Source organism: Thalassophryne amazonica, chromosome 5 (genome assembly GCF_902500255.1).
Source record: "Thalassophryne amazonica chromosome 5, fThaAma1.1, whole genome shotgun sequence".
NCBI lineage: Eukaryota > Metazoa > Chordata > Actinopteri > Batrachoidiformes > Batrachoididae > Thalassophryne > Thalassophryne amazonica.
In genome coordinates, this window is record NC_047107.1 from 98,622,032 (window position 1) to 98,637,683 (window position 15,652).

The 15,652-nt window shown below is 40.6% G+C and overlaps 1 protein-coding gene across 1 annotated transcript; it reads left to right on the plus strand.

Annotated features, from left to right (window-relative positions):
- Nucleotides 1-2,053: 2,053 nt before the first annotated feature.
- Nucleotides 2,054-2,950, plus strand: LOC117510033 (the record flags this gene model as incomplete). Its single annotated transcript, XM_034169636.1, has 1 exon — nt 2,054-2,950. A coding segment is annotated over one exon (897 nt), but the record flags the coding sequence as incomplete, so codon positions are not given.
- Between the last annotated feature and the right edge of the window lie 12,702 nt (nt 2,951-15,652).

Genomic DNA, 15,652 nt, shown 5'->3' on the forward strand with positions numbered 1-15,652 from the left:
AGCAAAAATCTATTTAAGCATAAAAATTCAAAAAGAAAAAATAATATAGCACCTTCAACTGCACCACAGACTAAAACAGTTAAATGTGGTCTATTAAACATTAGGTCTCTCTCTTCTAAGTCCCTGTTGGTAAATGATATAATAATTGATCAACATATTGATTTATTCTGCCTTACAGAAACCTGGTTACAGCAGGATGAATATGTTAGTTTAAATGAGTCAACACCCCCGAGTCACACTAACTGTCAGAATGCTCGTAGCACGGGCCGGGGCGGAGGATTAGCAGCAATCTTCCATTCCAGCTTATTAATTAATCAAAAACCCAGACAGAGCTTTAATTCATTTGAAAGCTTGACTCGTAGTCTTGTCCATCCAAATTGGAAGTCCCAAAAACCAGTTTTATTTGTTATTATCTATCGTCCACCTGGTCGTTACTGTGAGTTTCTCTGTGAATTTTCAGACCTTTTGTCTGACTTAGTGCTTAGCTCAGATATGATAATTATAGTGGGCGATTTTAACATCCACACAGATGCTGAGAATGACAGCCTCAACACTGCATTTAATCTATTATTAGACTCTATTGGCTTTGCTCAAAAAGTAAATGAGTCCACCCACCACTTTAATCATATCTTAGATCTTGTTCTGACTTATGGTATGGAAATAGAAGACTTAACAGTATTCCCTGAAAACTCCCTTCTGTCTGATCATTTCTTAATAACATTTACATTTACTCTGATGGACTACCCAGCAGTGGGGAATAAGTTTCATTACACTAGAAGTCTTTCAGAAAGCGCTGTAACTAGGTTTAAGGATATGATTCCTTCTTTATGTTCTCTAATGCCATATACCAGCACAGTGCAGAGTAGCTACCTAAACTCTGTAAGTGAGATAGAGTATCTCGTCAATAGTTTTACATCCTCATTGAAAACAACTTTGGATGCTGTAGCTCCTCTAAAAAAGAGAGCTTTAAATCAGAAGTGCCTGACTCCGTGGTATAACTCACAAACTCGTAGCTTAAAGCAGATAACCCGTAAGTTGGAGAGGAAATGGCATCTCACTAATTTAGAAGATCTTCACTTAGCCTGGAAAAAGAGTCTGTTGCTCTATAAAAAAAGCCCTCCGTAAAGCTAGGACATCTTTCTACTCATCACTAATTGAAGAAAATAAGAACAACCCCAGGTTTCTTTTAAGCACTGTAGCCAGGCTGACAAAGAGTCAGAGCTCTATTGAGCTGAGTATTCCATTAACTTTAACTAGTAATGACTTCATGACTTTCTTTGCTAACAAAATTTTAACTATTAGAGAAAAAATTACTCATAACCATCCCAAAGACGTATCGTTATCTTTGGCTGCTTTCAGTGATGCCGGTATTTGGTTAGACTCTTTCTCTCCGATTGTTCTGTCTGAGTTATTTTCATTAGTTACTTCATCCAAACCATCAACATGTTTATTAGACCCCATTCCTACCAGGCTGCTCAAGGAAGCCCTACCATTATTTAATGCTTCGATCTTAAATATGATCAATCTATCTTTGTTAGTTGGCTATGTACCACAGGCTTTTAAGGTGGCAGTAATTAAATCATTACTTAAAAAGCCATCACTTGACCCAGCTATCTTAGCTAATTATAGGCCAATCTCCAACCTTCCTTTTCTCTCAAAAATTCTTGAAAGGGTAGTTGTAAAACAGCTAACTGATCATCTGCAGAGGAATGGTCTATTTGAAGAGTTTCAGTCAGGTTTTAGAATTCATCATAGTACAGAAACAGCATTAGTGAAGGTTACAAATGATCTTCTTATGGCCTCGGACAGTGGACTCATCTCTGTGCTTGTTCTGTTAGACCTCAGTGCTGCTTTTGATACTGTTGACCATAAAATTTTATTACAGAGATTAGAGCATGCCATAGGTATTAAAGGCACTGCGCTGCGGTGGTTTGAATCATATTTGTCTAATAGATTACAATTTGTTCATGTAAATGGGGAATCTTCATCACAGACTAAAGTTAATTATGGAGTTCCACAAGGTTCTGTGCTAGGACCAATTTTATTCACTTTATACATGCTTCCCTTAGGCAGTATTATTAGACGGTATTGCTTAAATTTTCATTGTTACGCAGATGATACCCAGCTTTATCTATCCATGAAGCCAGAGGACACACACCAATTAGCTAAACTGCAGGATTGTCTTACAGACATAAAGACATGGATGACCTCTAATTTCCTGCTTTTAAACTCAGATAAAACTGAAGTTATTGTACTTGGCCCCACAAATCTTAGAAACATGGTGTCTAACCAGATCCTTACTCTGGATGGCATTACCCTGACCTCTAGTAATACTGTGAGAAATCTTGGAGTCATTTTTGATCAGGATATGTCATTCAAAGCGCATATTAAACTAATATGTAGGACTGCTTTTTTGCATTTACGCAATATCTCTAAAATCAGAAAGGTCTTGTCTCAGAGTGATGCTGAAGAACTAATTCATGCATTTATTTCCTCTAGGCTGGACTATTGTAATTCATTATTATCAGGTTGTCCTAAAAGTTCCCTAAAAAGCCTTCAGTTAATTCAAAATGCTGCAGCTAGAGTACTGACGGGGACTAGAAGGAGAGAGCATATCTCACCCATACTGGTCTCTCTTCATTGGCTTCCTGTTAATTCTAGAATAGAATTTAAAATTCTTCTTCTTACTTATAAGGTTTTGAATAATCAGGTCCCATCTTATCTTAGGGACTTCGTAGTACCATATCACCCCAATAGAGCGCTTCGCTCTCAGACTGCAGGCTTACTTGTAGTTCCTAGGGTTTGTAAGAGTAGAATGGGAGGCAGAGCCTTCAGCTTTCAGGCTCCTCTCCTGTGGAACCAGCTCCCAATTCAGATCAGGGAGACAGACACCCTCTCTACTTTTAAGATTAGGCTTAAAACTTTCCTTTTTGCTAAAGCTTATAGTTAGGGCTGGATCAGGTGACCCTGAACCATCCCTTAGTTATGCTGCTATAGACGTAGACTGCTGTGGGGTTCCCATGATGCACTGTTTCTTTCTCTTTTTGCTCTGTATGCACCACTCTGCATTTAATCATTAGTGATTGATCTCTGCTCCCCTCCACAGCATGTCTTTTTCCTGGTTCTCTCCCTCAGCCCCAACCAGTCCCAGCAGAAGACTGCCCCTCCCTGAGCCTGGTTCTGCTGAAGGTTTCTTCCTGTTAAAAGGGAGTTTTTCCTTCCCACTGTAGCCAAGTGCTTGCTCACAGGGGGTCGTTTTGACCGTTGGGGTTTTACATAATTATTGTATGGCCTTGCCTTACAATATAAAGCGCCTTGGGGGAACTGTTTGTTGTGATTTGGTGCTATATAAAAAAATTGATTGATTGATTGATTGAAAAGTAACTAGTAATTTAAGTTGGTTAGTTACTTTGCTGATTACTAAATCATAAGAGTAACCAAATTAAATTACTAGTTACCATATTAGTTACATTACTTAATAGTTACAAGTTGTCAGCAGCTGCTAATAAACTAACTGCATAAAGTAACTAATAAAGTAACTTCTCAAAGTAACTGTGGCATCTAGAGGTACACCGCACAGGTCATGCAATATAAAATTTGTGCCAAATAAAGATGTGATTCAATGAAGGGTCTGTTCTTGTGTCCCTGACAAAAAAAATTAGAGGAGGTCAAAGAATCACCATGTAATTGTCGCTATTATCATAACTTCATCTGGAGGCAAATGATAATGTTTAGCATAGGAGTCTGTCCTTTGCTCCCCCCCAGCCCCCAGCCTCTACTGGAAAGCCACCACCAAGATGCCTACATACCCCACAAGCTAGTTCTCAAGTTCAAAAGTTTCAACATAGACTGTACAAATCCCAATGCAGTTTCATCCCAATCAGACTTAATTTCACCCTCTTGCCAGGCAAAGTAAAAAAACAAAAAACTAGTTATGACAATTACACTACAGATGCTTCCATTTATACTTATTTATACTCATAATTGTTCAATAAACCAAGACTAGGACATTGACGTTTGGGGAATCACAGGTTCTACAAGTGGTCATTTGTACTATATAGGGAGGACAGCTGACTTTTGGAGAAAATATATTTACAGTTATGCTATATTTTTTTACGTATTGACATGGAAAAATTTCTTGGCTTTTATGAAAGTCTTTATTGAAGGTCTATTCTGTTTTTTTTTTTTTTGTAAATTTTTGTTGCCAATAAACATTTCTGAAGCTGCTTAACCAGTACAATGTTCAGTGAAAAGAAATTCTAACTGAAGTTTTATATTTGCACTATGACAGTGTTCATATTAGATAAAAAAAAACAAACTGTTTTTTGGCCAGTGTGAGACACTGTTGAGACACAATTCTGCTGTTTTGTCTGGAGTGTGAACACGTTAATTTTGGGTTTGGGGTAACATGCATACAGAAAATGTCCATATCGGCTGTCTGGAATATTAGAGGACAGACAGACTGATACATTCTGTCATTTCTGCATCAACCTCGCAGGCTTTAATTTTGAAATACAGGCACTTATTGTGGAAGTGTGTATTGGTCCGATCACCTAGCTGTTTCCACGACTTGTATCCTCATGAAGAAATGCATAAGTGTGCCAATTAGGATGAAAGTCAGCTCTTTCTGGATTTCAATCGATGCTCCAGATACACAAACACATGGAGTCCACTTCCCTTTTGGATTATTTCATTTTAGGATTTTTTTTTTTTCTCATATTTGAAACAGTTGAGTCCAACAGATTCAGGCTACTTGTGAGATTCTTGACTGAGTGACGATGCTCAAAGAACCACCACAGAATTTCAGGTTATCTGAAACTAAATTCAGTTTTAGTCTTGGAACTACTGTGACAAATAGATGATGGAAAAGCATTCAGGCTCATTGGGCAGGATAATGATGCTTTAAATTTTGTGAATAAGGGGTTGAAAACAGCCAGTGTAACAAAGGATATGTTGATATTTGAAATGGTAGCACCACAAGACAAGTAAATCTAAAAGTATTACCACTGCAGTAGTTTGAGCCCCGTACAAAGTGACCAAATGCAAACATTACCGAAACAACTGTATATCAAGGGGATGTACCAAGGTAATGTTACCAACAATCATGATTTTATCAGAATGAGTCACCAAACCAGAAATGAAACTAGCTGGCAGCCTGAGAGGGACAGAGAATTAGATGTTAAGTTTTGCACTCCCATGAGCCACTAAGATAAAAAACGATTTATAGATTTAAGCAACACTTCCATGGGCAACATATATTTGTGTACCCAAGAGGACAACTTCAATTAGTTACTTATTTGGCTTTAGTCAAGTTTTACATGAGCCAATCATACCTAAATGCTATAACATAGAATAGTGCAAATAGAAAAAGAGAGATGTTTGCAAATAATCCAGTGAACCGTGATTAATTCTGTTAGGGAAAAACTAATAAGGAGAGAGAAGACAGCATTTTTTGTTGGACTGTGTGTAAATGTTGAAAGTTTCACACGAGAAACAAAACTGAAATCTATCTCTTTTAGATGGACCAACTACTGGCCATTTAGGAGGAACAGTGGAATGATCTGCTGATGGAGATAAAACAGTCAGATTAGACATTCAAGTCTAGACTTAAGACACATTTATTCTCCCTTTCGTATGGCTACCATACTGTCATAGTATGGAACTATGCTCCCTGTCCTTTTAAATTGTTTATTAGTAATGGAACTGCTCTGTGTCAGCCTGATCCCGTCAGATCTCAGAAGCTAAGCAGTGTGTGACCTGGTTAGTATTTGGATGGGAGACCTCTTTGGAACACCAGCGGCTGTGTGTGTTTCTCCAGGTTACACTGGAGTTGTGTCAGGAAGGGCATCCGGCATAAAACTTGTGCCAACTACCTGTGCGGATCTGGCTGTATCTGCTGTGGCGACCCCAAACACAAAACGGGAGCAGCTAAATGGACAACAACAGTAATGGAACAGGTGTCTGCCTCAACTTTATCGAAATTTGGTGTCTGTTAGGGCCCCTTCACACATAGTGCGAATATGTACAACTCAGGGTGACTCATGGCGGTAGAGCTCGTATGAGCACACCACGAAAAACATTGTGCTGATGGGCAGGCGTGCACAAACCGTTGCACCGGGATCATGCACGCAACGGTGTCTTTTGAGCAGGAACACAGTGCGAGCTCGCACTGTGTTCCATGGGACGAGGTGTGTTTGGGATCATTGTCATGCTGGAAGACCCAGCCAGGTTGCATCTTCAATGTTCTCACTGATAGAAGGAGGTTTTGGCTTAAAATCTCACGATACATGTGTATCGTGAGATTTGGACAGTGAGATTTGGACAGATTTCAGAAGGGGACAGTGTTGTCCTGTCCCCTTTACAGAAAAAACAGCCCCAAAGCCTGATGTTTCCACCCCCATGCTTCACAGTAGATATGGTGTTCTTGGACTGCAACTCAGCATCTTCTTCCTCCAAACACGACGAGTTGAGTTTTTACCAAATTGTTCTATTTTGGTTTCATCTGACCACATGATATTCTCCCATTCCACTTCTGGATCATCCATATGCTCTCTGGCAAACTTTAGACGTGCCTGGACACGTACTGGCTTAAGCAGGGGGACACGCCTGGCACTGCAGGATTTGAGTCTCTCTCTGCATAGTATGTAGCCTTTGTTACTTTGGTCCCAGCTCTGTGCAGGTCATTCATCAGGTCCCTCCATGTAGTTTTGGGATTTTTGTTCACCGTTCTCATGATCATTTTGACCCCACGGGATGACATCTTGCGTGGAGCCCCAGATCGAGGGAGATTATCAATGGTCTTGTATGTCTTCCATTTTCTTACAATTGCTCCCACAGTTGATTTAGTCACACCAACCTCCTTGACTATTGTAGATTCACTGTTCCCAGCTTGGTGCAGGTCTACAATTTTCTTCCTGGTGTATGTCGACAGCTCTTTGGTCTTAGCCATGGTTGAGTTTTTACCAAATTGTTCTATTTTGGTTTTATCTGACCACATGATATTCTCCCATTCCACTTCTGGATCATCCATATGCTCTCTGGCAAACTTCAGACGTGCCTGGACATGTACTGGCTTAGGCAAGGGGACACGCCTGGCACTGCAGGATTTGAGTTCCTCTCTGTGTAGTGTGTAGCCTTTGTTACTTTGGTCCCAGCTCTGTGCAGGTCATTCATCAGGTCCCTCCATGTAGTTTTGGGATTTTTGTTCACCGTTCTCATGATCATTTTGACCCCACGGGATGACATCTTGCGTGGAGTCCCAGATCGAGGGAGACTATCAATGGTCTTGTATGTCTTCCATTTTCTTACAATTGCTCTCACAGTTGATTTATTCACACCAACCTCCTTGACTATTGTAGATTCACTCTTCCCAGCCTGGTGCAGGTCTACAATTTCCTTCCTGGTGTACGTCGACAGCTCATTGGTCTTAGCCATGGTTGAGTTTGGAATCTGACTGTTTAAGGCTGTGGATAGGTATCTTTTATACAGATGATGAGTTCCAACAGATGCCATTAATACAGGTAACAGGTGGAGGACAGAAGAGCTTCTTGAAGTAGTTACAGGTCTGTGAGAGCCAGAAATCTTGTATGTTTGGGGGTGACCAAATACTTACTTTCCACCATAATTTACAAATAAATTCTTTAAAAATCCTACAATGTGATTTCCTGGATTTTTTTTTTTTCTCATTTTGTCTCTCATAATTGAAGTGTACCTATGTTGAAAATTACAGACCTCTCTCATCTTTCTAAGTAGGAGAACTTGCACAATCAGGGGCTGAGTAAATACATTTTTACCCCACTGTATGTAGGGCTAGTGGCCGGCGATCACCTTAATATTTCTTCTGATTTTCTTGTTGCTTAATGCTGACAAATTATACCGTATTACAGTATACCATCTTTTCTCTCTGTTTGAGGTGCAGTTCCATCCAGAGATGGGTGTGGTGTCTGTTTCTGTCACCCCCCCCCCCCCCCCCCCATCCTGTCCACTGGCAACATTTCCTGTATATTCATTTTATGAATTGTTTTGTAAATTGTGTCGGTAGCATGGCCCAAGCAGAGGGTCACCCCTTTGAGTCTGGTCTGTTTGAGGTTTCTTCCTCAAATCGTCAGAGGGAGTTTTTCCTTACCACTGTTGCCTGTGAGCTTGCTCTGGGACTTGGTAAGGTTAGACCATACTTGAGGCACCTTTATTTGGCGTTATAGAAATGAAAATAAATTGAAATTCAAAGTTTAATTTAATTTATATACTACCAAATCACAAAGTAGAGAAGCTTGAATCTTCGACTGGACTGGGTTGCTTGACGCAAGGACGTTTCGCTTCAAATTGCAGAAGGTTCCTCAGCTAAAATTCTTGCTCTGGAAGTCTGACTTCTGTCTGACTCTTGTAGAGAAGAATAAAACAGAAGCCAACAAAAGCTGGAGTTTTAAACCTAAACCTTGTTGGCTTCTGTTTTATTCTTCTCTACAAGAGTCAGATAGAAGTCAGACTTCCAGAGCAAGAATTTTAGCTGAGGAAGCTTCTGTGATTTGAAGCGAAACGTCCTCGCGTCAAGCAACCCAGTCCAGTTGAAGATTCAAGCTTCTCTACTATGGAAACTACCTGGACAACTGAGAGCCTACACAGAAACATTGCTACCAAATCACAATATAAGTCACTCCAAAGTACTTCACAGGGGTAAGGTCTGAACTTACCAACTCCTCAGAGTAAGTACATACGTATAGTCTGAATGTTGAATTAAATCTTCAGCAATAAACCTTCAACAATAATTTGCAGACTATTGTGGTTTAAGACAGCCTTACTCAGGCTGGTAGGTCATCTTTAAGTGTAGAATGAAAAACACATTACTGGCATTTTTCTTTTTCTGTAATTACCAGTCGTGATGGGACCTGCAAATCAGATTTCACAGCAGACTGGCAGTGAAGGTGGAAAAATTTTTTAAATGGTAGCAAAGCTAAAATCAAAAGAAACAGAGAAAAGAAAGAGAGAGAGGAGAAAAGATCATCTATTTAGGCATCGTCCTAAATGGCAGGCAGCAGTCAAGTAATTATATTTGAGCAGTCAACTGATTTCTCTTTGTGACTTGTGTGCAATTTCTCTTGAGTGTGTGAATGTGTGTTCACTAATGTGTCTCCCTTCTCATCTGAAGATATGAATATTAATGACTCTATTAGCAGACACAGATGCAAGACAGTGCCTCGGTTGGAACCACATTAGGTTATATAGAAATCTACTGATACAATGTGAAATATTGTCTTGTGAGAATAAGTGAGAAATTATTTTTATCTGTTCTGAGAGAGTTATCACATCATATCACCGAGGTGGAGCTTATTATGCATTCCTATCAATTTGCCTATAATTTAAATTTTAGCACGTCACTTCAACTGAAAGAGCTTAATCAAAGATGAAGTCTCAAAATTAATGTCACTATTAGAAAGCCATTTTAGCTGAGTTTCAGACTTTATCACACTTACAAAGTTGCACTTAACATTTCATTCGAAAGCCAGTGTTTTGCTGAACGCCAAGAAATGTAGATTATAATCAGTGCTGTCTGAAGAAAAAAATGGTTTATATCTATTGCAAGCAATTGGAGGTAACAATATCAGTAATAAAACAATACAATAAACTCACTGCAAAGCTTTTGCAAGCAAATAGAACTTGTAAATGGTGCCACAAGACCCCCCCCCCCCCATGGTACCGCGACACCCCTCTCAATGTAAATGGTAACTGCATTTATATCTTGCTTTTCCATCTGCATCAGACGCTCAAATTTCTTTAAACTAATGCCTCACATTCACCCCAATGTCAGGGTGCTGCCATACAAGGCGCCCACTACACAGTGGGAGCAACTAGGGGATTAAGGACCTTGCCCAAGGGCCCTTAGTTTTTACGGTCAGGCTGGGATTTTAACCGAGGATCCTCTGGTCTCAAGCCTGTTGCTTTAACCACTACACCATCACTCCCCCAATGAGTCACGATAGTGTAAATGAAAATGTTGACTGAATGCAATAACCAAAGAATGTACCATTTATCTTCAAGGGGTACTCAGGTATTACTCAGGTATTTTTCAAATATATTTCAAATATTTTTAAGCTAAAAAACTCACACTAACCCGCGTCTTGTCCCCACTGTATAGGTGAAAATGTCATTAGAAGTCTGATAACACGGAGAGAATCCTTACAGAGGTAATTCTTCCTGTGTTTACTTCACGGTTGAGGGGCTCGTTCCTGAAGTACCATGCCCTCACACCAGTTATCTTGTAATGCAGCGATCTGCAGACTGGAGGATAACGCAAGTGGCTAATTACATAATCATTCCCTTTAAAAAGTTTCCTTGCATTTAAGATGGCATAGGGATCCTCTCTATGGTACCAGACATTTTTACCTCGTCAGTGGTGATAAGAAGTGGATTATTGTGAGTATTCATTTAAAAAAAGTCATTTGGTTGAAACAAAAAGGAAAAACAGAAAATTGGGTCCAGAATAACAGGTGATATTATTTTAGATGGTGACTTGACTGAGTTGAATCAATGTTCAGAGACACAAATATTTGAATCTCAGAAGTACTCAGGTTCATTCATTTTCTGTTTTTTTCTATACTTGCATACTACAATCAAAGGTTGGGGGCTGGAGCCTATGCCAGGAGTCGTAGGGTGTGAGGCAGGGTAGACCCTGGGCGGGACACCAGTCTATTCCAGGGCCATATACAGACAGACAAATCTATTCACACACACACCTACAGTCAATATAAAGTTTCCAGTTCACCTGACATGCATGTCTGTAGAAGTGGGAGGAACCCGGAGCACCCGGGATAACATGCACACTCCACACAGAAACAACCTTAAACCAACCGTGCCATCCAGCACCCAGATTGGTAATATAATCTGGATGATACTTACAAGTATTTCAAAGTGTGATTTAGTTTTAGGCAAAAAAAATTTATTTGCCCAACCGTTGGGCAAATAAATATAATGTTCTACCTTATTCGCCCAACTGTTGGGCAGATAAATATAATATCTTATCTGTTTTTGAACAGTTTTTGAACAAAATGCTGCTTGTTGGCTGTAAGATGGTGTTAGTTTGACACAGTTCCCTGGGTGTGATGAACCAAACAGAACCGCTTTAGATCACAGCCCCTCCGCAGGGCCCGAACCCTCCCGCAGCCGGCTTTTTTCCCTCCCACGTTGAAACCGGAAGTGAGCTTACAAGCGTGCTCATTGGTCGGTTGTGGTTGGGCATATATGCTCGTGAATTTACTTTATTGACCCAATGGTTGGGCGTATAGCCACTCTCTTAGTTTTAACAACAGTAATTTTATGAAGTTGTGACCATATAAAATCACAACAAATTTCTATTCCTGGCTTCTGCACCCCCCCAAACAAACAAACAAACAAACAAACAAAAAAAAAAAAAAAAAAAACAGGCTTAACCTAAGGGTAAAGGTTGCAACCTTTTTTGCCTCCCCACAGAGCAGCCTGTCCTCTCCCCTGTGGTCAGACCAAGATGTTCCTCATGACTCTTTGATGTGATAACTGTGTGGCTCCCCATCAAATGTGCTGTAAATCAGCAATATACTTTCATTTGTCAGGTTCATGCAGCATACCATGTATGAGGCTGCAGACTCCCTGAAAGCCCAGATGGACTGACCCCGTCAGAGCAGTCTGGTATTTAACCTTCTTTGACACAACACACTATGCATTATTCTCCACCCACCTGAATACCCCCTACTGTGGGTTATTCCAAATCTCAATTGCTTCACTTCCCTGCTGCAGCAACTTGTCCATAATGTGAACTGAGAGACACGGTGTGAATGCCATTCACAGCCGACTGAGCTGAGAGACATGACCTTGAAACAATTGCTGCTTACAATATGGCAGGTTTCCTGCCCTGAGAACCTGCTAGATCAATACGTATGGTGCCAGCTGCCTCCTTCAGCCTGGATTACAGGATGACAGCAAGGAACAATTTGGGTTGCAGAGAAAACTTATTTTGAAAGTTTTTAATTTCAAAACACTGAGTTACTTTCACAGTCACAATCCACAATACAAGAATACTGCAAACCAAAGGTGATGGATTAACAATAAAAAATGAAAGGTACAAGCATTTGCACCTCACTAAGGGCCCCTTCACACATAACACGATTGAAGCCAACTAGTGCACAAAGGAGGAATTGCATGAGGAATTACCTCAAACGCCTCGTACACCTGTCGCCACAACCATTCACGCACATAAGTGGCCGAAAGACAGCGAATGCCCTGCGCTTGATCATTCAATCCCCCTCTCAGCCTGTGTCGGCCAAATTCCAGGTGTCACATACAACACCACTTGTCGGGTACTTAGAAAAGGCAGGGCTGTTTACGCTCGCAGTACGATTGTAGACAGCAGGCGACCACATTCGACCTGTCTGTGAAAAGCGTCTAAGTGTCACACAAAAGTGGCGTAACCTAGCAACACACATGGGTGTAACTGTGCTGACCACCCCCCCCCACACACACACAAATGGCATGTGGAATGTGTTGTCGTTGTCTGCCCCCACTTGTGGAGTGTATCATTTCCTCACATACACACACACACACACACACATACACACACATGCGCACACACACACACACACACACACACACACACACACACACACACACACACACACACACACACACACACACACACACACACACACACACGCACACACACCATGAATCCAACATTGTCAGACATGGCTGGGGGTCCCGGAGACTGGTCTCTGTCCAGCACAGTGCACCGTTGAGCTGCACAGCTCTCACTGTGTACAGGATCTCCCCACATTGTAATAATTAAAACACATCACATTTGCAGCGGATCACTGCTGATATGTTGACGGCGCGAGAGCCCGGGCCTGCATGAGACGAGTGCTTCAGTTAATTCATGTAAAACATAAAAGAGAGAACAGTGATCCGTCATTTCATTACTCCCTGGTGTATTTGTAGGTGGAGGCTAAGTCCGCTCTTTATAATAGGAATTAAGTATTATGAATTGTGGTGTTATAAAAATTTTTTCCTCCTCTGCTGTGTGCGTAACTTTCCACGTGCTCGCACTGTGTTCATGTACATGAACACGGGCATGCACAAAACCATCGCTGCGGTATCGTGCATACCGACTATCGTCTGACTGTGTGTCCCTCCTGACAGCAGGTGGAATGTTTTGCGGTTCCCCATTTTGTTTTTAGTTCATGGATTTTCTTCCGGTTTCTGCGTCTTTCATGATATGTGTGTTATGTGTCTAATTACAGTTAGACATAATACAACCAAGAGCAGTGGGGAGCCACAATCCAGTGCCCAGGGACCAACTCCAGATGTAGACACTGCCTTGGTCAGGGGCAAAGGAGCAAACCTGAAATAACTGTGGGAGGAAACCGGAATGACCAGAGGAAACCCACACAGACACAGGGAGAACATGCAAATGGGAGAACATGCAAACTCTACACAGAAAGGCCAGGAATCGATCCCACTACCTTCTTGCTGTGAGGCACCAGTGCTAACCACTATCTGTGAGGTTTTTTTTCTACCAAATTTACAACTTTACCATTTCCAATTTTTTTTTCTCATAAATTTGACTTAAACCTCAGCGAATGTCAGGTTTTATTTTCTAGCACATTTATGACTAATATCCATTTATCCATGAATATGTCACTTAAATCTTAGAGAATCGCTCGACTTTTTTTTCTCCAAGTTTATTTTTGGTGAAAATGTGTGATTTTAATCTCAGACAATCTGATTTTTTTCTCCCATGATATAAATTTATCACATCCATTTTTTTTTATAAATTTGTGACTTCAGAGAATCTGAGTTATTTTGTTTGCTTATTTTTTTTCATTAAACTCTTTTCCTCCTTACAAATTTCCTAGTACTTTGTCATATTATCAGCTTTAAAATATGCAGTAATCCATATAATAAAAGGTAAGTGGCCTCTATGTGTTTGTGTATCAAGAGCATGAATTCAACTCCAGAAAGAGCTGACTTTCATCCTTTGGCATACCTATGTATTTTTTCATGTTGTGAAAACAGCAAGGTGATCGGACCAATATCTTTTGAAAAATCAGTCATTTTTGAAAACAACAAGCCTATTTATGTCACACTTCCACAATAAGAGCCCATATTTCAAATTAAAAACCTGTGATGTTGCTGCAAACCTGATAGAATTCCTCAGACTGTCCATCCTTTAACAATCCAGACAGCAAATTCAAATCTGGACATTTTCTGTCTGCGTGTGAGCCCAAACAGAATTAACATATTTACACTCTGGACAAAAAAGCAGAAATGTATACCAGTATCTCACACAGGCCAAACAAACAAACAAACAAACAAACCAACCAACAAACAAAAACATAAACAGAAAACTGGAGCACTGTTTCAAATTCCACCAATTTTTATCTTGGAGAAAATTTTCAAGGTCAAAATCCTGTTCGAAGTGGATTTTCATAAGCTAAAATATGAAATATAGATCAAAAGGGCTTTTCAATGTAAAAAAAAAAGAATAAAATATTTGCTAAATCTACAATATGGGTCAGATGCTGATCAAACTTAGTGTATTCATTGAGAGTGCCAGTTTGCACCTGTCAGGGTTGTGATTTCATTATGTGTTAATGTGATGTTGTGTGTTATTTCTCTGTTTAGTCTTTGTTTTACTGTTTTCTCTTGTCTGTCACTTGGGTGCTTGGTGGTGGGCAGTTCTTCTTCTGTATGCCACACCCTCTTCCAGATCTTTCTTGCACACCTGTTTCCTATACCTTGTATTTAAGCCTCTCTTTTCTGCCAGTTCATTGCACTTTACGCCTTCGCTTCATCGCCCCTTGTTCTTATAGATTTTTGACTGCCTGCCTGGTTTTTGGACCATGCCTTAGCCTTAGGTCTTTGATACTGCTGCTGTTTTGGACTGTCTCCTTGTGTACCGAACCCAGTTGTGTGAACCAGTAAAACCCTTTAACCGAATCCTGTCTGAGTCGGAGCTTAGCATTTGTGTCCAGCCATTTTGTACCAAAGGTTCTGATAACCTCATTGTCACAAATGAGAGTGATTGAGGCACATTTGATTGAAATACGAGGTCTGTCCAAAAAGTATCAGACCTTTTTATTTTTTTCAAAACCATATGGATTTGAATCATGTGTGCTTGCATGAGCCAACCTTGAACCTTCATGCGCATGCGTGATTTTTTTCACGCCCATCGGTTGCATCATTCGCCTGTGAGCAGGCTTTGTGTGAGCACTGGTCCTCCCCTCTCGTTGGATTTTCATTACGAGGTGGAACGATTTGGAGCTTTGCTGCATCAAATTTTTCTAGAAACTGTGAGACAGCCAGGTGGAAACCATTCGGAAGATTCAGGCGGCTTTCGGTGACAATCCTATGGGCATCACACAGATTAAGGAGCGTTACAACCGGTTTAAAGACGGCGCACAATGGCGGAGGGTGTGTCGCGCTCCGATCGGCCATCGACATGCTGAAACGACCAGATCATTTCCAAAGTGAACGCTGTGTTGATCCGGGATGTCGTCTGACTACCAGAGAAATTGCAGAAGAGGTGGACATCAGCACTTTTTTGGCACATTCCATTGTTACAGGAGATTTTGTAATGAAAGACGTGTGGAAGTTGGAAGTCTCACAGGACATGTTGTGACATGTCCAG